We start from the raw sequence: 27713 nt of genomic DNA, 5'->3' as shown, positions 1-27713 counted from the left end.
ACTGGGAGGTAGTCCAGAGGGCAACACAAGGTCACACAGGAAATCAGTGGCAGAGCCAGAACTAGAATTCAGATCTCCTGGGACTCAGAGTAAGGCCTTCTCCTTTATACTACCTCCTTTACTTAATTCATCTATTATTTGAATCTAGCATTATTTTTACTGGCTTTCAGGGGCTCCAGAGCATTGAATTTCACACATTATTTTTCAAAAGTCTACCTCATTACTCTCAGTCATCAAGAATGAGGATTAGAGTTAAATGCTCAAAGATCCTACATACTTGTGTATTTCCCCTCAACAACCACTAATATAAAAACACCAAAGAAACCAGTTCTTTAGTGTGTTTCAACACAGGCTTACAATCAAAGTCTTAAATTACAAATGTAAGCATACAACTAGGCTTTACCAAAGAGGAATGTGTTTATTTCACTTAAATTCTTAAAAATACTTTTTTGGCAGTTGTCACATAAAATGTCCTAATGTAAAAAAATTTTCATTAAAAAGAAAAGAAAAGCATGAAAAAACAGACCCAAAATGTTAAGATTTTATTTACAAAGCTTCTTTGTTGTACAGAAAGTAAAAATGCTATTACAATCTCAGTGTAACTGGCAGCCACGGACCGTTGACTCACCAATCATAGCTATCCACACTACAGCAAGAGTCTTACACGAAAACCTAACAATGCTTACAATTTTGTTGGGGTGAAGTCCCCAAGCTTGGTGGTGGATTTCCAAGAGGGACTAAATGGAGGAAGGCGGAATGTCACAGGAACTATTCTTTGGCTCTTTGGGTGGGTGGGTGTCCTGGGGTTTGTATCACAGCTACTTTTTTTTTTTTTTTTTTAAACAGCTACCAAATCCGTGTGAGCAGTCCAACCAATACTGAACAGTTCTTTTTTTGCAGGTTATTTGGGGTCTTAATCATCTTCTCCTTCATCATCTGTTTCTCTCTTCCTCTTTTCACCTTTCCCGCTTTCTTCCTCTTCTGTACAATAATAAAAATTCATTTTGAGACAACTGGAAAGGCATTTACTTTGCCTAATTATTGCTAACAGAGGTAACAACAATGCATTTTTTAAGGGTTGGGAGATAAAAAATGATGTAAGCTTGATCAAATCAACAGGTTGTTAATTAAGAAGTTTTAATTCTAAGAAGCATAAACAGTAGCCACGGAACCAAGAAGGGTAAAATGCACAGCAGCACCTCAAATCACAGCAAAGTTAACTCAGTTTTCTCAAGTTAAGTTGCTGTCTAACCAAATGTTTATTTTTCTTACACTTGTTGGTCACCAAAATCAGACATTAGCAGTTATTAAAATAAATAGCAAGGACTCTGGAGCTCCTTAAGCCTATTTCCTCATTTGTAAAATGGGGACAATGGCACTGACTCCATAGGGTTATTCTGAGGATTAAATGAAATAGCACAAGTATTTAGCCTAGAACATGGCAAGACTCAAACTGTTGCAAGTTTACATTAACTAAAAAGAGATTTCTCAGACTCCTTAAGTATTTGAGACACAGAGACCTACACGTCGTTCTGTCTTTTCAACTAGTAAAAACTCACTGCTACTTTAATGAAATTAGCTAAATCTGCACTAAATTGTGTTCCAAAAAGCTCCCTGAAGGCAGAGACCAGGTCCTAATCATTGCTGTATCCAAAGTAATTTTAGTCCTGTGACTTGCACAGAGAGAAGATGCTGCTGAGAAAGTATGAACCAACAGAAAGCACAGCAACCAACCCAGTACTCTGAAACTTACACAAGCGTTAGAATCTACTTTCTAATAAATAAACAGATGTTTCACTGGTTTTGGTTGTGGTGGGGAAAGGAATAACACCAATAAAAACTAGAAAGGTGCTATTTATCTACCCTGCAAAGATTACAATCCAATTAAGATTTTTTTTTAATGAAAAAATTCCAAACACAGAAATCTCATGCCTAACAGTAACACAAACGATGGGGTCTAAAAACACATGTGGGGACTGAGGCCGGGGCCGCCCATCCTCATACAGGCACTACTAACTGCTGTAGAGCAGGTGGGTGAACCAGTACACACACACTAATGGGGCTTTACAAGTGCTTCTGAAGACCACCAGGGCCAAAGGCATTTTATTTTCTTCTCAGTGATTTCAAATTCTAAATTAACAGACATTTCCCTTGATCTTTAACTGAGAGGGACCAAAGTGCATGCAGTAACCCACCTTCATCGTCATCCTCATCTTCATCCTCATCGTCTTCATCTTCATCAACTTCTCCATCATGTCCAAATTCTTCTTCCTAAAGAATGGTAAATAGCATATCATTATTAGATTAATTCTGCCAAGTTAAGAAGTACGAAGAGAAACAAGAACTGTCTATTAAATTTAACAGTTCATTCAAAGAGAAAACTGTAATGTTACTTTTATCTACTTTAATATAGTGAGAACTGCTGGATTTTCTTAAATTAATGAGCTTAATTAAAAATTTTCTTTAAAAATTGCTTTCCAGAAGTAAGCATTAATTAAAGACATCTTTAATTAGTATACAACTTACGATGGGTAACTCCAGAAATAATTTTAAAAACTTCAAAGCATGTTTGGACAAAGACTTCCATATTCCCTTTCCTATAAAAAGCTTCTTTCAGAAACTTAATTTCATTAGACACCTCTGAGATTATACAAATGCTCAGCCTTACGTTTGTACTACAAAAGAACACTTTTTTTTTTTTTTTGATGATGTCTAATTTTCTTGGCCTGTATTCACAAGTCCCCTTTAGGGTCAAAGTCACTCCTTTCTCCTATCCTTCTATGGTATTCAGCTCCTCAGAGATAACTGTTATTACTGCCTGTCCCATAAATTAGACTACCTGCCTCTTTCAGAGCAGGACCACATTTTTCTTCAACTTTTCATCCTCAACTCTTTAACACAGCAGGTACATAATGCATTTACTGCATTAAGCTGGATATACAAGAAGTTCAGACTTGGTAAACATACCCTTCACGTCAGTACAACAAAGGGGAGGACATCCCATCAGTTCTCAATGTTTCCAGTTTCCTCACCGTACTAAATGAATACTCAACTTGCTGCTGCCTCCCAAAGTTAAAGGGTCAAAACTTACTCTGCAGAGCCAAGCACTGCCTAGTTAGCATTCAGTAAGTATTCTATTTAGTATTTACTAAAAGGGGGACAAGAGCTAAATTAATCAGATTGCCATTAGTCTATTTACAAGCATACTAATTTCTTCAGAAGACTTTTCTTTTTTAAACAATCCACTTTTATTTCAATTACAAATGGGAAGCAGGGCAACAAGAGGTGCACTGACCTCCCCACTGACTTCATCTTCATCCTCCTCCCCTTCTACATCTTCGTCTTCATCTTCATCCTCTTCATCATCAAACTCTTCTTCCTCACCATCCTCATCCTCCTCCTTGTCCTCATCTTCTCCTTCTGAAAACCGTCCAAAAGGAATACATCAAATACCCTGTGTGTCTCACAAGGTACACCTACTCAGGTGGTGGGGAGCTTTGGGTTGGTCCACAGGACAAATGCTGGGCCACACCAATGTCAGGGAAAACCACGAACCACAGTCACCTCCTTTCTTGCAAGTTGCTGTGGCTCAGTCCCTTTGACCTGAGCCCCATAAAATCCAGAGGCCAGGAGTCCTGGCGGACCAAGTGTACACTACAACACTTACCAATGAAATGATACAATGCCTAGGATTTGCTTCAAAATAAGGAAGGGGAGAAGTGGGTGGGAGTGTGTGTGTCTGTAAAATAATATCAGGCGAGAACAGACCACAGCTGAAACTCAGTAATGGGAACATGAAAGTTAAAGTTAGTTTTACTGTTATTTCTACCTTTGTCTATGTCTGAAATTCTCCATAGTAAAAAGTCACACACACACACAAAAAACAAAAAAGACCCACCAACTTCCTCTGGGGTAAGGGTACCAGCACAAACCAGCTGTGCAAATCAGGAACCTGGGAAACACCCATAATAACCCCATAACGGGGATGGGGGTGGGGGCAGTGGTGGTAGCCAGGCAGGCTGAAAGGCACCTGTGTCCTGTGTTTCTACTCCATTTGGTGCAGGCCTCTCAACAACTAGTTCTTACCTCTCCAGGTCCTGGAGCTCGCTGTGCTCTCTCCTGCCTCCGGACCCCACATGCTCTTCCCTTTCTTTTCTGTGTGGCTAACACTGGCTCAACCTTTGAGTCTCAGTTAAACATCACTTCCTCAGGCCAACTTGCCAGACCCCCAGTCTCAGCTCCTATGCTCTCACACACCTGGTGCTTCTCCATTACCACACACTTTGCTCACTTGTGATTAGTTATTTAGTTATGATTACTTAACATTTCTCTTCTTAGTAGACAGTAAGCTCCAAGGGACAGGAACCATGTTTGTTTTTTCTTAAAACTATTTTTAGTCTAGTTTATAGACAGTTTTAAAAGCCTGGCACATAGGAAATTCTCAAATACTTGTTGCCTGACTGATGTTGCTCTCAAGAACTGCCTTCCACTCTCCAAGGAATTTTCTTTACAGGCTCCTGCACATGGGTGGCTGCTCAACCCATTTAAGGTGGACTTAAATATGGACAGCCAGACTGGTTTTTAAGAAAAACTGAGAACAAGCAATGAAGGGACTAAGTGATGTAAACATTTGGAACAAGATGAAACATCCTATTCAGCGTCCACTTTACCATCTAACATCCCATCTCTTTTTGCCTTGTCTCAAACCTGCTGCAAAACAAAACTGTAAAATGCTTCCAGAGTACTACCCCACTAACTGCAACCAAGGTGCCTGATGATGTTCTCCACTTTTCTTAACCATTTGTCTTATAAACTTTCATCTTTAAAGATATTTAAAATAATACTTTAAATACAGTAATGCTGCAAATTCTAGCAACATCAGGAATTCTCGGAGAATAAGTTTTCTTCATGCTGATTGATGTGATCACTCATAGCTCTGCTTCCTCTAAGCCACTCAGGTGAGAAACCTTTTATCCTAAGAGTGACTCAGAGTAAACAAGTCACTGTGCAAGGAAAGCACAAGCTAATCAGGAGGGATAGTTTGGGTAGAAAATATACAAAGATTCTTTAAGATAACAGGATGGGGCTTCCCTGGTGGCGCAGTGGTTGGGAGTCTGCCTGCTGATGCAGGGGATACGGGTTCATGCCCGGGTCTGGGAGGATCCCACATGCTGCGAAGCGCCTGGGCCCGTGAGCCATGGCCGCTGAGCCTGCGCGTCCGGAGCCTGTGCTCCGCAACGGGAGAGGCCACAACAGTGAGAGGCCCGCGTACCGCAAAAAAAAAAAAAAAAAAGATAACAGGATGTAAAAAACCTTGATCAAATGTCAAAAATAGGGGCTTCCCTGGTGGCGCAGTGGTTAAGAATCTGCCTGCCAACACAGGGCACAAGGGTTCAAGGCCTGGTCCGGGAAGATCCCACATGCCGCGGAGCAGCTGAGCCTGCGTGCCTAGAGCCCGTGCTCCGCAACGAGGGAGGCCACCGCAATGCGAGGCCCGCGCTCCACGGCGAAGAGTGGCTCCCACTCGCCTCAACTAGAGAGCGCCCACGCACAGCAACGAAGACCCAATGCAGCCAAAAATAAATAAATTTATATATTAAAAAAAGTCAAAAATAAAAAGTATATTCTAATTCCATGTTATAGCTAGAAATTATTTCCTTTATTAATGAAAAATGGAATCCAACACATAGTGCTTTCAAATCATTACCTTTTAAAACTCTATAGTCATATATCAAAGCAGGAAAGATATTTATATTTGAATGTAAAAAACATGTACCAAGTGCTAGGCCCTGTGAATAAAGAGATAAGAAGATAATCATAGGGACTGCCCTGGTGGTCCAGTGGTTAAGAACCCGCCTTCCAATGTGGGGGACGAGGGTTCGATCCCTGATCGGGGAACTAAGATCCCACGCGACGCGGGACAACTAAGCCACAGCTAGAGAGCTGGCATGCCACAATGAAAGATCCTGCGTGCCACAACTAAGACCTGATGCGGCTAAATAAATTAATTTAAAAAAAAAAGAAGGTAATCATAGCATAGTTGGAAGGGACAAGAATAGCAGAGTGACAAGTGCTACGAAAGAGGTAAGCGAGGGGATGCTCTGGCACGTACAAGGACCTAGGTCTCCAGCATCATAAAATGCTTCCTGGAAGTGCTGACAAAGCTGAGTTGGTAAGGATAAGCTGGCATTAGCCAAGAAAGGGAAACAGCTAGGAGAAAGGCAGGAGACCTGAGGCAATGGTCCTTTTAGTAAACCATAAACCACAAGTACTTCAAAAAATGGACTGAAGCAGTCTATGATCTCTAGGCTCCAAATTCAAGACTAATTAGCTAACAAACCATTTTCTATTTTGATCATTTGAAGACTTCAATGCCCTAAGAGTTTCAAATTTAACAGAACGCCTACAAGCATGGATATAAATTATTTTTCTCAATAGCAAGAGCATTCAGTGGCCTAATCAGGACCTTTGGAAAGCAGAAATTAAGTTCACTGCACGTTGCTTTGTGCCCACTCACCTTCATCGTCCTCTTCTTCATCCACACCATCCACCTCGGCATCTGAGTCAGGGGCTTCACGATCCTCTCGGTCATAGCCATCCAGGTAGGTCAGCTGGGGAAGGAGCTTGAAGACACTCTCTCGGTAGTCATTCAGGTTCGTAACCTCACAGTTAAACAGATCCAGGCTTTTCAGACATTCCAACTTTTTCTGAGGAAAAGGATCAAGAAACATACCTACTAAACCAAAGGAACATAAGCAACAAAACCCATCTCCTAAAGAGGTAAAATTCTAGGCTCTGAATTCAATTAGCTGCTACCTACTCAGCCTTGTACATAGGAAAACATTTCAAGTCCTTTGCAACCTTTATATTAGGTCACTAGATTTTTAATTAGTCCTTCCCTTCTACCTCTATCCTCTCAGAGAACTGTTTTCTTTTGGCAGTATGAACAGTCTTAAGAAATATGAATTTGAAATATTTATTAAAACTGGACCTTTTTACAATATGAGACAAAACAGAGACTTCAACAAATTTGGTTCAAAACTAGGTTTTAATGTTTGAGTAATCAAATGACCAATAAGAACTTGCTGGGTTATCAAGCAGTCAGTCTTCAGTGCTCTGGGGTGGTAGAATAGGAAGGGAAAAAAAATTTTCAATGAAATCAATCAACATCAAGATCCTTGACGTTTCTACTTGGGGACACAGATGGGAAACACTCGAGAACAGAACCTAGTAAAGCACAAAGTGTGGTGATGCAGATATTTTCTGGGAAGACAGGAGTCAGTGCAAGCTGGGGGAAAAGAAGGGGGACTCAGAGTTGAAACTTCACAAGTAGAGAAACTTTACACTCTTTTCTTCTTTTTTAATTTTGGGGGAAAAGATTGCCACTATTACCAGAACTTTCTGAAGTAAAATTCTTCTGATTTTACCATACCTTGAAGTTTTGTTGTAATACCTTTGTTTGAAACCTCCGTTTCATCTATCTAAAACAGTTAAGATCTAAAAACTTGGCCCAAGAAGTTTTCTGAGCAGCCAAAGCGAATAGGAAAATGTCCACGTATTCTACTCAGATCTTCATTTGTTATTACATCAGTGTACTAGTATTTCAATACCAGGTCTATTAAGTTTTGATTAAGGGTGAATTAAGAGATTGGGAGGGCAGAGTTAGTATTACAGGCAAGTAAGGAGACAGCAACAGAAAGTGACAATAGACCCTCATGGGGAGCAGAAGAGGGGGCAAACCGATAAACAGTAAACACAAAATGTGAAGTACTGTGAGGCCTGGTGCCTTTTAAAATAGGGGCTTGGGGGGCATATGGATATACGGCTTCATAAATTTAACTTTTAATGGTTCTGAGTCAAGAGAAAAGTTTGCCATTCTCTAAAAAATTACTGAGAGGATCTCTGTATGAAGCAAGTTGTAAAAAAATAAACGTTGATGTTTAAAGACTTCGATGCTTTATTGGGAAATCTATTTCAACATTCACAAGGACCTGGGAAGAAACAAAGATGGAACAAAACCTTGTCTGCAGGACTTGAGGTATCTGTGTAGTTCTTGGGAGTTACAAAATCATTTGAAAATCTGTGCCCTAAAGCAGGCCTTGGCAAATGACAGCTGGCTGGCCCACTCCGGCCTGCCTCCCATAGTTGTAAACCAAGTTTTACTGGAACACAGCCACACTCACTTGTTTATGTATTATGTATGGCTTCTTTTATGCTACAATGGCAAAGTGGAGTAGTTGTGACAGAGACTGCATGGCCTACAAAGCCTAGAAGATCTATTATCTGGTCCTTTAGAGGAAGGGGTTGATGATCCCTGCACTCACGAATCTTCGTCTTCCTGATCAAAGAGGTTCCCACACTGGTTTTATTCTCACTGAACAGCCCTTGGGAACATGGAGCCAAGCATGGAACACAGAACAGTGTTACAGCAACAGACAAATGTACTCCTCAAAACACCAAGGTACAGTGATCCAAGAGTTTTGTGGATCCAATAATGTGCTTATGTAAGTCAGTACACTGAGGTCTTAAGAAAGCTGTCCCCAGCCGTTCTGATCATAGGGAGAACTGCTTTTCTGTCATGTAGCTTTCAGATTAGGTTCCCTACTGGACAGCCCCTGACCCCCAGAAGCCCAGGTATGACTTCTTGACAAAGAGGAAAAAAAATGCTGAAATACCACCCCAGACAACTGTAGAACTCTTTTCTCTTCACAGAAAGGTTGACTCTATACCAGCTAAGATAGAACCATGAATATATTTAGGCAGCTTTCCCAGAGGCTCAGTATAAATTCTTCACTCAAAGGAATGAGCCATTTACTGTTCAACATTATTTCCTAGGAATGGATGTGCAAAAATACATACAACTCCAGATCTTTAATGCTCAAAAGTGCCCCAAGCCCATTTTCTAATTCTATCAACTAGCCTAGTACACAGGGCCTCCAAGGCTTTCCTGTTTCTGCAACTCTGAATCTGTGACATTTTTTGCTACTTCTTCAGAAAGGACCCATTATGAATAATTCGGACATGCCAAACAGTATGCTAGAAAACAAAGTGAAAGCAAATAACAAAATCCCCAATAACTGTAGGACTCTAGAATTGTTTAAAGCAGTAAAATTGTGCTTTAAGGCCCAAAATACACTACACACCGATTATTCAGGATCCCAATGTAATGTGTAAATACTGCTTAAAAAACAAAAAACAAAAAAAAACCCCCACAACTCTACCATTTCAGAAATTTGGCCTAAAACTAATAGGCTAGCCATAATAAACATTAAACATTTTATTAACAATAATTTTGCTTGCCTTCTTAGAATTTAGAAGGGCTTTGGGGGATGGTTTGGATGGCCCAGGTCTCTTAAAAAAGGTGTCCAAGGAAGTTTGAATTGATGCCTTCTTTGTCTCTCGATTAATGTCCCTGTAGTAAGCAGAGGCATTCACAATCATTGCATTGACTGTAAGAACTGGGCTCAACGTAGACGGAGTTCAAAATGTATGTGGTTGATGAGGATGAGGATGGTGTTTTCCCCACTGAAGAATACTTTCAGAAGTCAAAATGGACCCAACATTTCCCCCCTTCACCTTCTCCTACAGTTTTATTTATCCTGAAGTTATAACGTCAGGAGACCCACCTAGCGCCCCCAGGAATCTGAATAGAAAGTTCAGGAGAATGGCAGCTCAGCCTTTCCCAGACAGCCCTGGGTGTGTGGCACTGTGGCTCTGTCAACTCCCTAGCCAAGTGTGTGACTCTGGACAAGGGATTCAGCCTCTCCTAAGCCTCAGCTTCCTCATGTGTAAAATGAGGGCCATGCTATTTCTATCCATTTTATAGAAATGTTGAGGATTACTAATGGGATAACATACATAAAGCAACCACTACAGTGTATGGTACATAGCAGATCCTCCAAAAATGGTAAATATTATAATGATTATTTTTCTCATACTTCATTGCCCCAGGGGATTGAGACTTTCATAGCCACCAAAGGGCCCTAATAAATCACTGACCAGGTCAGGAACAACTCCCACACAATGTCTGCTTCTGCTCTGCCTCTGAATGCTAGGACACTGACAAAAGCTTCTGATGAAACATCAAAGAAGACTAAGGCTGCTAGGAGAATTAGGCAATGGCCAGTGATTTAGCATGGAAAGGTACTGCCTGGTGCTCTGTTCTAGAGAGAAGGGGTTCCTGTGCTTACAATGACCCTAAATTGATAGCCTGTCATTAACACAAACAATAAAGGCTTAGAGTGCCCCATGGGACTGGGAGACCATCAGCACTTAATTTAGTGCTCCTTTTGGAACTCCCAGCTTAGGTCAATTTGGGTATGGGATAAATTTATAGGTTAAAAAGAGAAGAACAGGTCCCAAGGGCAGTGGAAAGAAGGATGGACTTGGATTTGAATCCCTACTCGCCATTTATTCTGCAGCTGCTGAGTAATTAAACTTGGTTTCCTCATTTCTAAAAGGAGGACATTCCCTCTTCTTTGCATTACATGAGGATACATGGGCAAATGTTAACATCCTTGAATAAAGCAAACTGCAATAAATGTTTGCTTAAACATTGGAAATGGGGATTGATTTGGAGGAAAACAGAACTAGTGAAAAAGTAGGGAGCCCAAGTATCTGAGTGAACTGGTAACAGAAAAAAGGGGACAAAATTCATGGAGCAAAGGTGAACAACAGGCTCGCAACATTTATGAGAAATGAGCTAAATGTGGTCTACTTAATGAAACATAAAAACAAAGGGACTCGGTAAACAGTGACTAAATCTATATTGGAACAGACCCTCAATTACTATTAGGAGGGAAAAGACCCTATAGTTTTAGCAGGAAATCCTCTTTATTAAGAGTCATAATTTAACTCTATCTTCTCTTGAAATATCAACAGCACATTCTGTACAAATGATATGAAGTGCAAATATTTTAATATATTGTGATATCAGAAAAGATAGAGATAGCAGAAGGATGCCTTATCCTCTTGGGTTCTGCTGTGCTGGATCCTGAAAGACAGCTCCTATCTGCTGTATAGCCCCTCTCCCAATTAATGTTTGCAAGTTAAGTCAGATGGAAATACTGACTTTATGTACAACACACACACACACACAAAAAAAACCCAGAAAGCTGCCACAAACTTCTTTGGGTGATATGAAACAAGTTTGAGTTCATTAGCCTTATTAAAATAGAATTCTACTTCTATGAATAGAATGTCATATTTAGGGGAAAAAAGTCATTTAACAATCTTGAATTGTTGAATGGAATAGGAATTTCCAGGTGGCAGCCAAAGAGAACAGGCTGTGGGGCTACCCCTACCCTGCATTAATCCCTGCCTCCAGAAGCTTTTTTCTGGTCACTACAAGTTCCACTAGACTGGACCCCCATTAACACAGCTTCCCAACTTACAAAGCAAAGTAAGTGCATTACCTTATTTTATTCTCAGAACTCCTAAGTGAGGTAAGTTAGGCAGGGATTATTATCCTTCCTGCTTCATAAATGAGGAAACTGAGGCCCAGAGAGAAGAAGCAATTTGCCCAAGGTCACACAGCAAGTCTATAACCCAACTGGCATTTAACTTTCCATAGCTTATCCCAGTATGTAAGACTGAGGAGAATCTGGGGGTTCCCATGCAAAACTTTAGGCAACAGTGATCCAGCTACAACACAAGATCATGAATTAGAAGACCTAAAACTCAGTGGAGCTGCCCTTGGCCTGTTCCATCTACAGATCAGATATGTCACCCAATATAAACAGCCTTTTCTGTAAAAGTATAATATAGAACAGTCTGGCCAGTCTGGGGAAACAATTTTAAGATAAATGTTTAAGGCTATAGTTAATATATGACATTTAAAAAGGACAAAAAAGAAAAGAATTCCCCTTTGAAGGAAGCTACCACAATAATAAGGGAGGGAGAGCAAAGTCACAGGAACACGTATAACTAAAGAGGCCCTGATTCTTTAAAACTGGACTCTTTCTATAAGAAGTACTATAAAAAACCACCATTTTCTCAGTCAATTATTATTTCCAATTATTTCCCTCACAATAAAGAAATATGAAAATGAAAATGACCAATAAGTCCTGGTTTTCAAATTCTTGATTACTTACCAAAGGTTCCAGGGTGCTTATATCTTTCAGTTTATTTCCACTTAAGTTTAGATGTGTAAGATTTGGAAGTTTTTCTGCTAACATATCCAGACCTCCAAAGATTCTATTGTCACTGAGCTCAAGCTGTTAAGAGAAAATGCACACAGCACACAAATACACACAGAGAAACACATATCATTGAAGTGTTATAAATAATGAATACAGTTCTCAAACACCAAGATCAAATGATCTCTATTTTTTATTAGGGCAGGTGTGTTCATTTTGTTTGATTAAACCCAAATAAGTAGTTTGCAGATCCCAGGAACACTTCTGGGAAGGAGAGACATGTAAGGATTAGAAGAGTTGTATTTTCTTAACCAGCTGCTAATTATAACAGTTTGCTGGCCCCTAACATCAGCAAATACATTTTCTAACCTAAAAAGTGGGTCAAAGCAAATGAGAATTCTTTGAGAAGTTGTAATACTCTATACCTGCCAGGAAGGGTAAATGGTCTGTGCATTCTAAACAGCTATTCTGTGTGCCAAGCAAAGCTCACAATGCCCACTTGAAACCTAATCTGGTTCTGTTCAGTGTTGGCTCGCCATGGAGTTCTACATCTGGAAGCCACCAGGGGATGTTGCTCTGAAGGCTACAGTAATGGTACAAGCCCTTAAAGAAGCTCCATGACTTTGGAAAAAGGGACTGGGGCAACGGCTTCGAAAGGGCTGACGAAACCAACTCCCCAGAGGACACTTCTTACACAAACCTGGCACTAGCCTTTTTAAGAACCCACTCTAATTTCTTAGCTGCAGGTCAAGTAGCACAGCAAGTGGTATGCCAATGAAGGAACGAGCCTTCACCAAGGAATATTGGACTCTTAGAGTGAAAGAAATTGGAGCCTGGAAAAATAAGATGGTTGAGAGCATCTAATTCAAACTCTTCATTTTGCAGATGAAGAAAACTAAAGCCAGACAGCTAGTTTCAATTCTCTTTTAACTGCCAACAACAATGGTAACTGTATCTAACCCTTACACAGTACTTCAGGCACTGTTCAAAGCACTAGAAATCCATGAACTCATTTGATCTCACAATCACCCTATGGGGTAGGTAGAATTATTACCCCCATTTACAGATGACAAAAATGAACTATGAAGAGACGATATAAGTGCCCATAGATCACACAGCTGTTACATCGGTGAACCTATGATTTGAAGCCAGGCAGGCTAGCTTCAATGTGCTCCCCGCTATGCTATGTACCTAGAACAGCATGACAACTTATGCAATTTAGTCTGGCATGCAATGAAATGAAGGACATGATGCAGAATAGAGGAACTTTTAAAAATTTAAATATTCGTTGAAAGAATGAGTTTAAAAAACAGTAAGTCTGCTGCTTTGGTGTTATTAAGCATTTCAGAAGAGAAAAATGCAACATTTCAATACATTTTTTTCCTTCTGATGGGACAGTCCAGTAAAATATCTAAAATTTCTCTTGGTTGGTTAGAATATCGACACATGTAGTATTCACATCCTTTCAACATGAGTATCTTAGGGAGTAGAGATAACAAGGCAATCTGCCAAAGCATTTAGTGGCATATTTATTTTGAAATGAAATCAATGTGTAAATTTAGGAAACCTGCGACATTTATACACCAAAATTTCTTTCAGAACCTGTTTCTTGTTAAAAAAAAAAAAACAATCTGTGCTCTAGGGTAGGAAGAAAATCAGCTGTGAGAACACGCAATGTGCCTTTAAGTTTGGTTTACAGATATCTCTATTCCTCCCTCTCTGACCCTACAAGGTAAGTGATTAATAGGACTTCAGAAGGATTTGATACACTGATACACTGACTTTCTGAATAAGTGTGATAGTACACAGACCATGGTAATTCAGGAAAATGTACCAGGATGCTAGAAGAGCAGAACAGAACACAAAACACACAGTAGGGACCTGCTAGCATCAAGTTTATGTAGATACAGGCTAAAAAGCCATCAGTTTTTTATAGGCTTATCAGAGCTTCCAATGTCACAATAAACTATGCAAACATAAAAGGATTACACTTGAACCTCTAAAGGAAATGACTGTCAGAAAAAAGAAAAAAAATTTACAAATTTAAACATAACAGAATTCTTTCTGACAGGAGGGTTGCCCTGAAACTTATGAGGACTTCCTGAGCATTTATTACCTAAAAAAGGCAAATAAATAAAAAGCACTTCTGGATTTTAATTCATGTACTTAACCAAAAAACAAGTCCCTCTCAGAATTCAAGCAAGCAAGTTACAGGAACAGCCTACTTGTCCTTTGCCTCAATTTGATTTGTTTTCTATGTGTATCTTTTTTAGATGAAGGTTCAACTTAAACTCCCTAATAAAGAGATTAGGTAAACAGTGGAGAATTCTGCAACACTGCCATGACCACAAACATTTTCGTATGTAATGGACAAGATACTGGATTAGCAAACAGGAAGATATGGGTTCTAGCTTTGGTTCCAGTACTAACCACTTCTGTGGGTGGCTTTAGGCAAATTACTGTACCTTTCTGTATTTTCTGGGTCTACTGCTGTGCCTGTAAAACAAGGCTAGAAGATCTAAGTTTCTTCCAGTTCTGACATTCTGGGGCTTTGTGACAGGGCAACGTGCAAGGACATGAAAAAAACATTTTTCTTGAGGTTTTTTTGTTTGTTGTTTTTTTTGGGGGGCTTGTTAGGGGGGATAGCGATTGGTTTATAATTAGACCAATAAAGCCCTAACAATGGGCCGTCAACTAGGATAGGGAAGTACAGCAGTTTTGTTAAAATGAACTCTTGCAGTCAATCACAACACATTTTAAACTTTCTAGTCATTAAGAATTACATAATGGGTTTGAAATAACATAGACTACAAATTTGAAAGGTCTATACTTCAATTCTCCCTTAACATAAAACACGGAGAATGGGAGGCACCTGTGGTTCTTAAACCAGAGCATACTAAGAACAATGAGTTAACATCATAGCAACAGATTCATAACAAGTTATTCACAAAGTAATTATTCTTCATAACTACTATTTATTCAGCACCCAACATGTATTATTTCCAAACATCACAGCAATTCTGCAAGGTCAGGTGGTATTACAAGTTTACAGATGAGGAAACTGAGTCTTAGAGAAATTAAGTAACCTGAGGAAGATTTACCCATCAGGGAAACGTTAGAGCTGTAATTCAATCCCAGATCTGCCCAGTTCCAAAGGCCATATGCTTTCTGCTACACTAAACGCTTCCTTACAGACAGAATCATATATTTTTCCCTTCCGCAGGATGGTTCTCTCTTCTACTGTTAAAGAAAAAGCACTTACCTTTTTCAATTTAGGTAGTTTGGGGAGATTTGAAACTGAAATCAAGCCTACATTTATTAAACTGAGGAACTCTAAGTTCACAAATTCAGCTGTTAGGCCCTCAATTTTCCCATCATTTGATTTGCAATTGTCCAGGACAAGTTCTCGAACCTGTGGGTGACAAAGTGGGGAAGAAAAGCTTTAAAAAACATGCAGAAAACAATGCAAAAACTCCAATCATAAATACCCACCAAACCACCCACATATAGTGGCAGCCTCAACTTAGACCTAGGTCACAGTTATAAATAAATGAAAAATGATTAAGCCTTTAGTAACAATATTCTAATAGATATCAAGGGTGGAATGTCACACCATGATACAAATAAAGATTTAAACCCTTTATTTTCCAGAGACAGAAACTACAGTTCTTACAAGGTAAGTGAAGAAATGATAACCCCCTTATTCCTTTTCCCAAGTCTCTTCCGCAAGGGGCAGCTTTAACTACAAATGTGGAGTGAAGATACCCCACCACAACCCCTGCAACCTCTTTAGGCTGAGTCCACAACCCCTGCAACCCCTTTAGGCCGAGTCTTCCTCAAGGCCCAGGAGACTGACACAAGGAAAAGAGGAAAGCTTCACTTTTCCCATCAAGGTCACTAAGAGATTGTGGCTACAGGTTTCTGGACTATACATTTCTACTTTTGGTCTTATTAATCTTTACTAAGATTATTCTAACACTAGGAAAAGATCAAGATGCAAGAGGCCTTAATTCAAAACAAAGATCATTTTGTGTTACATGTAAGAAAGTATTTCTAGGGGAGAGAACTGTTAGATATTAGGTTCCTTTTTCAGGCAACAAAATCTCCTTATTTGGAGGTCCTGAAATTCAGAATTCAAATCCATCCAAAGGTATCACATCTGAAGACTGTGAATACTGATTATTTAATAAAGTCTACTGTGTGAATATCTACCGTGATAATCCCTACTGCCATTCTTGCTCTGTGGTTGACTCTGAAACTTGCAAGTTTTAAACACATTTTGATAAATTTACACTGATGCAAATTAGTTTTAACTGCCAAAGGCATTCTTGCAGTGAATCTAACACGTTTAATAGCATTAATCAAGCATGTATGAAGAGATGCTGATAGTTCTAAAATGAAAATAGGGGCTAGTAGTATCTTTATTCTCTCATACAAAATCCAAGGATACTACTCTAGCAATTGCTAACATTTATGGAGAATTTACTCATTTTTCTTTGTACCACCATACCCTTCCCTCAGTTACAGAGAAGGAAACTGATTTAGAGTCTGTGACACCCACACCACCACAACTTCTTGCTCGCTTCTTCACTACTTCTCACTACTCTACTTCCTCTTCAGAAGCCTTGCTTTCAGGATGCAAACAGGCCCATTATATCTTTTGTTTCTTTCTTCCCTTCCTTCCACTTTTCTCTAGCTACCTCAGACATTCTTTCCTCTTCTGATGAAAATTAGCATATCTGAAAACTTAAGGTAGACTGAGGAGAGCTGGGCTCCAGAGACAGATGCTTAGGGTTGAATTCTGGCTTTGCCACTCACAACCTGTGTGACCTTAGGCAAGTCACTTAACCTATCTGTGCCTCAGTTTCCTCATCTGTGAAGTAGAACTGTTATAGAAAGTAGTGCTTGGGGCATAGTGAATACTGGGAAAGGCTGCAGGAGAATGACAAAGACCTTTGCTATTTACTTTATTCCTATCTGTACTAAGTTTTCTACAAGCATGTATTTCTTTTGTATTAAAAAAAAAAAAGTAGGACTTCCCTTGGTTGCACAGTGGTTGGGAATCCGCCTGCCGACGCAGGGGACACGGGTTCGATCCCTGGTCCGGGAAGATCCCACATGCCATGGAGCAATTAAGCACATGCACCACAACTACTGAGCCTGTGCTCTAAAGCCTGTGAGCCACAACTACTGAGCCTGTGTGCCACAACTACTGAAGCCCATGCGCCTAGAGCCCGTGCCCCGCAACCAAAGAAGCCACCACAATGGTAAGCCCGCACACTGCAACAAAGAGTAGCCCCCATTGCCGCAACTAGAGAAAGCCCAGGCGCTGCAACAAAGACCCAACACAGCCAAAAATAAATAAATAAAAAATAAATACATTTATTAAAAAGAGTAAAACCAGCAAATCATTTTTTTTTAAAAAAAAGGTCAACTGTAATCCCCCACCAACCTAAGTAGTATACTGCACTACAAATAAATGTTTCTATTTGATTTGGGGGGTTTTCTATGACTATATCTGACAGAGAATCCAAAAACGTTATACAGAATGACACCAATATGCCAAAAGCCAAGTAAGGAGGAATTTAGATAGCCATTTTGCCTCCCAGCCCACGGGTGTACCTCTTGGACATTTCTCTCAACTGGTAAAATTCTGCTTTAACTAGAGTCATCAAAGAGTTAGAACAAGTCTGCTGAACCAAATAGCCAAATAGGAATCAAGGAGAAATTGGGAGGGAAAAAAAGATGTTAAAGTGGTCCAAATCTGCAAATCTAACTGCTGAGTATGAAAGATGGAGAGGAATTGAGGTTCTGGTTTAAAGAAATGGGAACTACGTAGCTGGATGGAAATAGGAAGGAACAGCTTTGGGGATGGGGTCGGGGTAGGGGGGGAGCAGGTATATAATGAATACCACAAATAATACCAAGTTTAAAGTTCTCATGAGAAATCCAGGTGAAAGCATCCCCAGGCAGCTGGACATGAGGGTCTGGAGTTCATGGGAGTTCTAGTTTTAAGTTCTGATTTGGAAGTCATCAGGGTAGAGACAGCAGTGAAAAGATGGAATTCCTAGGAAGAGAACCAAGGATGGAACCTGGGGGATCCTGCAAAGGTGACTTGAGAAGAATCAGTAGTACCCAAAGGTGAAGCATTAGTTTCAAACACCCAGAAAGGTTTATGAAATAAGGCATAAGAAGTTACTGAGGGGGGGGGAAAAAGGATTGAAAAAAATTAGATAACAATACAACTGTCCATCAACAAAGGACTCACTTCCAGGATACAGCGTATGATGAAAAAGGCACAAAATGTATAAAATGTTTTCATTTATGTCACATATCACACATTCACTTTCTTATATTCTTCTCAGGGAGAGAAAGTGACTGGCTGGGGGACTTTTCCATAACCTTATTTAACATTTCTATGATGAGATTAATCTATTAAAAAAAATAAAGGTTAAAAAAAAGGTCACTCCTAGGGACTTCGCTGGTGGTCCAGTGACTAAGGCTCCACGCTCCCAATGCAGGGAGCCCAGGTTCCATCCCTGGTCAGGGAACTAGATCCCCCATGACACAACTAAGACCTAGCGGGGTCAAATAAAGAAATAAATATTAAAAATAAAATAATTTTTTAAAAAGGTCACCGCTAGCCTTGAAATTTCATCAAGCTTCATGATGGCAGGGTCATGTCTATTTTAGTTACCACCATACCTCAGTATGAGAAGGAGCCTTCACAACTGTCAAATGCAGAAAAAGTGGCATTGGGGTTTGTGTCTGGATTGTAGGGGAATGAGCAGATGATGAAACAGAGGAAACCTGGGTATGAAGAGAACCTACTTTCTGATCTTAAGCATAATCACATTAATGCTGCTTAAAGCATATCGCTGTTTGTCACTTAATACTTTGGGTTTTTTTTTTTCAGTCTTTGTATATTTTAAACACAGCAAGATGAAACAATATTACTTAGCATATTTTAACAATTATAAATATTTTTTAATGGCTAAAGAAATTAAAGTGTATGGATGCACCATAAATTACAATCCTCCCTATTGAACATGTTTCCAAGTTTATTATATATAATGCCATGCTATCTTTTTATGTGAAATTTCTTTTGTAATAAGGATTGTTTCCTCACAATCTATTGCTAGGTGAAAAAAAAATATAAACGTTAGAGTCTCTGAGTTTTGAGTTCTTTATTTAAAACGGCAACCAATCCCTCTTAACACTTTTTTGGTGACCTTTCTTGACATATGGAAATTCTAGGTATTTGCATATAGTTATCTTTTTCTTGAGGATACTGTTTTTACCCTAAGTGAGGAAAAAACCAAACACCTCAAAAGAAATGACAAAAAAGCAGACAAGCCATAAAAATATAAATCATCAGTAAACAAAAAAATCATTCAACAACAACAAATTATAAAAGATACATATTTAAAAATGAGATGTTATTCTACTCTTATTGAGGATGGGGCAGCTCTTTCATGGAGAAGAGATGGCTAGGATGGGTACAGGTGCAGGTAAGTTTGTAAGTGGGAGAGTGAGAAGTCAGGGAACGCACACCTGAGACCTTTAATTTTCTCCTTGAGTAGGAGGCAACAGAATGTATTGGGGTGAGTACAGGGAAGGGCTGGGCTGTATGGCTCAGCAGTGAAATCATGTCCCTAGACTTTTCCAGGAAGGCTAAGCACGTAGTAAAGAAATGGGCTAACCCCAGAACAAAGTTCCAGAGGCACAGTAAGAAGATGAGCCACAAACAAGCACAGAGCAGAGTGAGAAATTACTGCAGAAAGCAGAGACCAAAGGAGGGTCCACTTAGGGCTGTGCCCAAGGATGACAGGTCTGGAAAGCCTGCCATAAGCAGCATTCTAGCCAGTCTAAAGTTCTAAACAGGACCCTGGTGAAAAGGTGTCTGCTCTCAGGCATTGTGTCAGCAGCACTTGAGATAACTAAGCCTCCCCTCTCCCCCAATTCCTTCTTGAGGGTGAAGGGATCCAGACTGCCTTACAAAGGAAGGTACATGGGGTGGGGGACATACAATGCCATGGCATCCCAATCTAGACCCAGAATAAATGGGAAGCTCTAATCAAGAAAAAGCAGCCCTAGTTTTTCCTCCTTATGTCCCAAATCCTCCCAGGAGGGAAGGTTGGGCAGGCACTTGTACATTTGTGGGCACAACTCAGGGAGCTATTTGATCCAAGGCAGAGTTACCAGGCTTTCTGATTGAAGAAAGATGACTTAACTTTGGGGGCCAAATTCACTCTTCTTCATTCCTCATCTTCCAACTAAACTAGTTTTTTTCTCAAACGTTAATTTAAGGTAAACACTTAAGAGCTAAAGACAAAAATCCAAACTGTTTCCTATTCAACTTTTGTTTTTGATAGTTATCAGCAAAGCTGATACTCTAGTTTTTCAATGCAAATTTTGAAATATATTGCAACCAAGTTACAGGGATTGGGGCTAGGAGCCCCATAGGAGATCAAGGAATTTTCCTTTCATCCTCTCCAACTTGCTCTCATTTCCTACTTCCCTAGCTACTCTTTTTAAATTTATTTATTTTTGGCTGCTCTGGGTCTTCGTTGCTGCACGCGGGCTTTCTCTAGTTGTGGTGAGCAGAGGCTACTCTGTTGCGGTGCGCGGGCTTCTCATTGAAGTGGCTTCTCTTGTTGCGGAGCAGGGCTCTAGGCACATGGGCTTCAGCAGTTGTGGCACGTGGGCTCTAGAGCTTAGGCTCAATAGTTGTGGCACATGGGCTTAGCTGCTCTGTGGCATGTGGGGTCTTCCTGGACCAGGGCTCGAACCCGTGTCTCCTGCATTGGCAGGCGATTCTTAACCACTGCGTCACCAGGGAAGCCCCCCTAGCTACTCTTTAAAAAAAAAGAAAATAAAATTTCCATAACTGGTTGAGTGACCTTCCCCAATCATCAATTATAATTGTTATAAGAGGGGAAAAGAAGATACAGAGGATTAAAAATCATTGAGTTACCAATTTTTTTGTTAGAAAATACATGATTATTATAGTAAGCGAAATATGTGGAAATATGTCCAAAAATGTAGAAAGTAACTCTTTCTGAGTTAACCAGTCTTCAAACCTTCCACCTTACTATTATTTTAAAATAATGTTTGCAAAATGACAGTAGAATAGAACATTAGCAGTTCTCAAATGTGTTTGGATGGCAGAACTGTTGGTATGAAGGAAGGAAACACTCATACCCTACTGGTGGGGAGAACCATTCTAGAAAGCAATTTGACAGAGATTCACATTACAAAATGTTCATTTCAATACTACTTAAAACAGTAAAAAACGTTCTAACCACCTAATGGGGATGGTTAAATTATGGCCTATGCAGGGCTTCCCTGGTGGCACAGTGTTGAGAGTCCGCCTGCTAATGCAGGGGACACGGGTTTGTGCCTCGGTCCGGGAAGATCTCACATGCCGTGGAGCGGCTGGGCCCGTGAGCCATGGCCGCTGAGCCTGCGCGTCCGGCGCCTGTGCTCTGCAATGGGAGAGGCCACAACAGTGAGAGGCCCGAGTACCGCAAAAAAAAAAAAAAAATTATGACCAATGCAGACGTTAACAATGAGGCTGTAAAATAATAAACTGTGCCAGAGAAAGATAAAGATGTTTACTATATTTTAACAAGATATTATATGCATTAATAGCATGATCTGAGTTTAGAAAAAAACATTCTCGTGGACTATACACCAGAATGTCTAGGTGGTAGGATGGGTGTGTATGAGATTTCTGAGTTCTTAAATTTTTCCTTATCTATATCTACTATTTTTTTTAGCTTATCTGTATCAAATTTTTCTTCAATGAAGACTGTATTCCTTATACAAGGAAAAGAACCCAATTAGCTGCTATGCAACCAATTAGAATATTCCACGGAGCTCAAAATCACATCACAACAGACAAAACAATAAATGCCAAAAGTTGGGGGAAAGGTTCTTCTCACGTTGTCTTTTTTTTCCTTTTTTTTTTTTTTAAGGCTGTACCATGCGGCATGTGGGATCTTAGTTCCCCAGTCAGGGATCAAACCCGTGCCCCATGCATTGGGGCAGTGAAGCGTTAACCACTGGAACGCCAGGGAAGTCCCCTCACGTTATTTATTTTTAAAAGTAATTTTTTTTAGTAAATTGGGACTAAGGAAAAACTACTCTTATTTGTGGGATATGAAATGTCTCAGTCTAGCATACAGCCCACCAGTGTTCCACAGGGGCATTGATTGTAAACCACAGGAACTGCATGACTTTCTAACTTTGAACACAAGACTGGAACAGAGCTAACATCAAGGCTAGATACCCCTAGATTCATAGTTAATGAGGTGCTCGTATCAGTGGCATGTTTGGCATAATAGAAAGATCAGGGCCTCACATAAAGAACACGTATTTTCTCAAATTCTGGAATATATCTAAATTACAAATTTAGATATAGATAATATCTATATCTCGCTACTGCATGTCTCTTCTCACATCTGACAACACCACCAATTTCTGTGGTATACATGGTATGTTCTAGTACTATACAATTTCCTCTCAGTGAAATAACTGACAACACCAATAATGTTTTGTATAAAGTATTTCCTATCCTTGCCTATATTTAAAAACAGTGATCACTGTTCTTTTTGAAGATTATTTTAAAATGCCATCTTAAGCCATTTTTTCCACTATGAGAACAAACCTCTGATATAAAGAGGTGCTTTAGACTAAGAAAAAACTTAATTATTATAGTTCTTTATAAGTCACCCCCTTAGGGAAATGAGCATACCGGTTTATAACAGGTGAAATGGAACCTATTATCTTGGTCTGTCTCATGTACTTTGGCTAAAGAACACAAGAAGTAAAGTGTTACCAGGGTCTTCTTCAAACCCCCAAATAAAATAAAAACAAAAAAGCCACACTCACAATAAAAGTCCATCTGGGGATTTCCCTGGTGGTTCAGTGGTTAAGAATCCACCTGCCAATGTAGAGGACACGGGTTCGAGCCCTGGTCCAGGAAGATCCCACATGGCGCAGAGCAACTAAGCCCGTGCACCACAACTACTGAGCCCGTGTGCCACAACTACTGAAGGCCGTGTGCCTAGAGCCCGTGCTCCACAACAAGAGAAGCCACCGCAATGAGAAGCCCGCGCACCGCAACGAAGAGTAGCCCTCGCTCACTGCAACTAGAGAAAGCCCGCGTGCAGCAACGAAAACCCAACACAGCCAAAAATAAATAAATTTATTAAAAAAAATTCCATTGAAGAAAAAAAAGCCCATCTGGTCTTTAAACAAAAACACTGATGATCAAGCCTCCACTTACCCTCCTCAAACAGTCTTAAAGCTCACTTGATGACATCAAGGTCAACCAAGGAATACACTGTGCTGTGCATTTAAGAGCCTCCTGTCATTATACCAATACATTCAATAAAGACAGGGTTCTTCTTCTTTCCCCAAATAACAAGAGTCTGCAGGATTCCAGAGGTCAAGGCTACTCTTTAACAGTTGGCTCCACAACATATGGAGCCATGTGACTAGCTGACTTAGAATCATCTTGGAACTTCTCACTTACCTTAAAGATGATGCTTTTGTGCAAAACATTTTTAAACTCTTATTTTAAAATTTCCTACAGCTTCCCCTCACCCCCCAAAGCCTTCAGTTTAAGGTCAAAGCTTTCCCCTCTTAAGAACCTAACTCCTACTCAGTCTCCCTGTAAGAGTTCCTAGGGGAGCCATTCTTTTTTTTTTTTTTTTTTTTGGCGGTACGCAGGCCTCTCACTGTTGTGGCCTCTCCCGTTGAGGAGCACAGGCTCCGGACGCGCAGGCTCAGCGGCCATGGCTCACGGGCCCAGCCACTCTGCGGCATGTCGGATCCTCCTGGACCGGGGCACGAACCCACGTCCCCCGCATCGGCAGGTGGACCCTCAACCACTGCGCCACCAGGGAAGCCCAAGGTGAGCCATTCTTTACCCCACAATCCTGGCTGGCTCCCACGACACTCTCCCAAGGCCCCCTTACTTGCACAGTGCAACGGCACCACCAGGTTCTGAGGCTTCAGGACGGAAGGGGCTGCTCTCTGCGTGTTCACACTGCTTTTCCAGGCCCTGCCATACTGTTGGTACTCAAATATTTATTTAATAAAACCAGTGGATTACGGACTTCTCTGGTGGCAGTGTGGTTAGAAATTCGCCTGCCAATGCAGGGGACACAGGTGCGAGCCCAGGTCTGGGAAGATCCCACATGCCGCGGAGCAACTAAGCCCATGTGCCACAACTACTGAGCCAGCGAGCCACAACTGCTGAAGCCTGCATGCCTAGAGCCTGTGCTCCACAACGGGAAAGGCCACCACAGCTAGAGGCCTGCACACCGCAACAAAGAGTAGACCCCCCACCCCCGCAAGTAGAGAAAACCCGCGTGCAGTAAGGAAGACCCAACACAGCCAAAAATAGATTAATTTTTAAAAAAGTCAAGGGCTTCCCTGGTGGCGCAGTGGTTGAAAATCTGCCAGCCAAAGCAGGGGACATGGTTTCGAGCCCTGGTCTGGGAAAATCCCACATGCCACAGAGCAACTAGGCCCATGAGCCACAACTACTGAGCCTGCGTGTCTGGAGCCTGTGCTCCACAACAAGAGAGGCCGCGATAGTGAGAGGCCCGCGCACCGTGATGAAGAGTGGCCCCCGCTTGCCGCAACTAGAGAAAGCCCTCGCACAGAAACGAAGACCCAACACAGCCAAAAATAAATAAATAATTTTTTAAAAAAGTGAAGATATATATTTTTAAAAAGGTCATATATTAAAAAACAAAAACCAGTGGATTACAGTAGGAGAGTGCAGCCCAATACAGTAGCCACTAGTCACCTGTGGCTTTTGAGTTCCTGATATGTGAATACTGCAACTGACAAACTGACCTTTCAGTATAAGTTAAATAGCCTCACGACTCTAGCCTGTTTTGGGCAAAAGGGCAAGGCTTAAGCTGATTTCTTGAAAAATTAACGGTTGCACATATATATGTTCTTAAAAAGCAATATATTAGTTATTTCATATAAGAACAAATTCCACATACAACTAGCCCAACTGTACTTCCCAGAAGGAGCAACAGTGCTCTTAGCTGAGTATTTTAAGAGTACTTTATGCACCCTCAAAGAACTCAAATTCCAGATTTTAAGGCACTTTGAAGACCCATGTGTACTTTTCTTTTGGAAAATTTGGCTAAATCTAATTCCTCCACATTCTCCTCATTTGGAACTACGCAGTAATAATTCAGACGTCTTAAATTAACAACTCCTCAAAATGAGATCACAACTCTACAAGGTTTACAGTATGAAGAAGCTTAACGGTTCAATATACTAGCACGTGGCCGACACAAAATGTCTGACTGATGGACCGAAGGGACCACTGAGGTCAAACCTCAACCTTAAAAACCCAGAGCACCGAGTCGAGACGCCCACCCCCCGAGGTCCTCAGGGACAAACGGGGAGGCTACGAGGTGCAGCGACCCGGCACCTCATTTGTGAAGACCTCAGGAATTCAAAACCTCATGCACACAAGGGAAAGCCGGTTGACGAATTCCCACAAGTTGGCAACTTGTTACCCATAGCTCCCTGACTGCACGAAACGCGCCCATCGCCAGCATCGGCTGCCCCAGGGCCAAAAGACGCCACTCACCCGAAGAAGGGGTCTGGCAGAGGCACGGCCTCCCCGCGCGGGGGCCAGGAAACATGGCCCCGCGCCCGGCCACGGGAAGGCGCTCTAGTTCGCGGGGAGGGCCAGGGGAGAAAAGAAAGCCGATTCTTAAACGTCCACCCGCCGCTCACGCAGCCGCGGCGGGCGAGTGCCGGCCTGGGTCGGCGGCCCTGGAGCACGTGCGAGGACAGAGGCCGCCCGGCCCGCGAGCCCAGCCGAGGCCCGCCCGTGCCCCCGACGCTCGACCAGGGCGGAGGCGGTCGCCTGGCGTTGCCCTTTTAAGAAGGGGGGAGGGAGACGGCAGCGCGCCCAAGAGATGAGTCGGCGGCGGCCGGAGCGCGCGGCTCCAGCCAGAGCGAGCCAAGCCCTGGCGAGGCGGGCACCATACAAGCCGCAGGCTCGGCCCGGGGAGCGGCGGCCCACAGCCACCGCCGGTGCGGACGGGCAGGGCCCGGCTGGCCGAGCCAGCAGGCCGGCTCACGCGGCGGAGGGAGACGACAGCTCGCCAACATGGCGCTGTGTCGGCCTGTGGCGCGCCCCGGCTGACGCGAGGAGCCGCCGCCGCCGCCCGCCCACACCGAGGGGCCAGCCTCTCAGGCAGGGGCCCCAGGGCTCCGCTGCGGCGGCACGGGGGAAGGGAGAAGCCGCCTACGCCACACCGGCGGCCCCGGGCTGAGCAAGGCCCGCCCTGGGAGGCCGGGACTGGGGAAGGCCCGGGGGGCAAAAAGGGAGCGAGAGAAATGCCGGAGAAAGTTTTATTTTTAGGCTTGAAAAATGGCGGGAACCGCATCCTTTTTTCAAACTTGGCCTGGGGAGGGGCGGCGGTTGCGCCACCGACGCCGCCCGAGCTCGCCCCTCCCCCGCTCCGCGCGCGCCAAGCCATGCCCGCTCAAGCCCCCCAGCGCCCGATGGGACCTCCCGTCCCCCTCAGAGGCCAAGAGCCCCCTATTCGCCCCTCGGCCCCTGCCCTAGCCGGGCCGGCGCCAACCGCGAGGCCTGGCCGGAGGAGCCCCCCCACCCCGCCCAAGCCCCTTCCCCGGCCGGCCCGGGGCGCGCGGAGCACGGCCTGGCCCGCAATGGGCCCAGCCCCGGCTGGCCGCGCGGCTCCTCGGCAGGCCGGGCCTCCGCCCGGCCGCGCGTCCCGGGAGGCTGCAAACATGGCTCCCAGCGTTACACAACCCCCTCCTCCCTCCCTTGCCGCCGGCCACACGCACACGCGCTCCTCCGGGAAAGGACCCCGGCGGGTGAGGAGCTCAAAGTTTGCTTTCCCCACCCCACCGCCTTCCCCGGACGGCCGCGGGGGCCCGTGGGCGCCAAAGAGTTAATCCCCGCGCGCTCGCTCCCCCCTCCGCGCTCGCCCGCCTTCACAGTCCGAGCCCGCGAGCTGCGCTCTTCCCCGCGCCGGGCCGGCGAACCCGCGGTCGGGGCCCCGCAGGTGGCCACCATTACATGCAAGTCATCGGGGGAGAGGGCGCCCGAAGGGGGCTCTGCTTACAGCTGCCGGGGTCCGGTTCCTCAGCTCCAGGTGGATCCTCCGCTTCATGTCCATGTTTCTCTCTTCCCCCCTCTCCAAACTTAACTTTCCGCGGCGGTGGCGGAGGGGGGAGAGGCGTCCCAGCCTGCGCAGCGAGGGCCGTCAGAAGGGGTCTGCTAGTAGCAGAGGCCGGCGGCGCGGTCCCGGGCGGTGGGCGGCGTGCGGGCAGGCGAGCGGAGCCCCCGGAGCCAAGTTACTCACGGGAGCGGAGAGAAACCATGGAGGGAAAAGGGGGCTGGAGCGCAGCGCTGTTCTCACTACCGCCGCCCCCGGCCGCGGCCCCGCACTGCGCTTAAACCGGCGACGCGTCGCGGGTGGCTGCTCGGCTCGACTCGGCCCCGCGCGGCGCCGCTCGGCTCGGCGGCCGCGGTGCACCAAGGACGGGGCGGGG

The 27713-nt window shown here is 43.1% G+C and overlaps 1 protein-coding gene across 2 annotated transcripts; it reads right to left on the bottom strand.

Moving 5' to 3' along the window:
- Positions 1-527: 527 nt before the first annotated feature.
- ANP32B (acidic nuclear phosphoprotein 32 family member B) lies at positions 528-27694 on the bottom strand. Of its 2 annotated transcripts, XM_004271470.4 has the most exons (7): positions 27284-27694; positions 15400-15549; positions 12093-12215; positions 6518-6707; positions 3296-3420; positions 2196-2271; positions 528-981 (listed from the first exon to the last, which is right to left on the bottom strand). In XM_004271470.4, the coding sequence occupies exons 1-7, from the start codon at positions 27335-27337 to the stop codon at positions 914-916; spliced, it is 786 nt and encodes a 261-aa protein (XP_004271518.1). In that variant the 5' UTR covers positions 27338-27694; the 3' UTR covers positions 528-913. The 2 variants fall into 2 exon arrangements, 1 of the variants encoding a protein (XP_004271518.1); XR_004484027.2 differs by lacking the exons at positions 528-981; positions 2196-2271; positions 3296-3420; ... (1 more) ...; positions 12093-12215; positions 27284-27694 and adding an exon at positions 25771-26952.
- Between the last annotated feature and the right edge of the window lie 19 nt (positions 27695-27713).

Source organism: Orcinus orca, chromosome 6 (genome assembly GCF_937001465.1).
Source record: "Orcinus orca chromosome 6, mOrcOrc1.1, whole genome shotgun sequence".
NCBI classification, from domain to species: domain Eukaryota; kingdom Metazoa; phylum Chordata; class Mammalia; order Artiodactyla; family Delphinidae; genus Orcinus; species Orcinus orca.
The sequence above is the reverse complement of the archived record's forward strand: the minus strand, read 5'-3'. Positions and strand labels throughout refer to the sequence as shown.

What these genes read in the sequence shown, in the direction of transcription:
- ANP32B (XM_004271470.4), bottom strand. Translation starts at nt 27,337, where the DNA reads ATGGACATGAAGCGGAGGATCCACCTGGAGCTGAGGAACCGGACCCCG. An exon ending in TGAAGAAGAGGACGATGAAG is followed by an intron (nt 3,421 to 6,517) that starts GTGAGTGGGCAC and finishes GACGGTTTTCAG; the next exon opens with AAGGAGAAGATGAGGACAAG. An exon ending in AGATGAGGATGACGATGAAG is followed by an intron (nt 982 to 2,195) that starts GTGGGTTACTGC and finishes ATTATTGTACAG; the next exon opens with AAGAGGAAGAAAGCGGGAAA.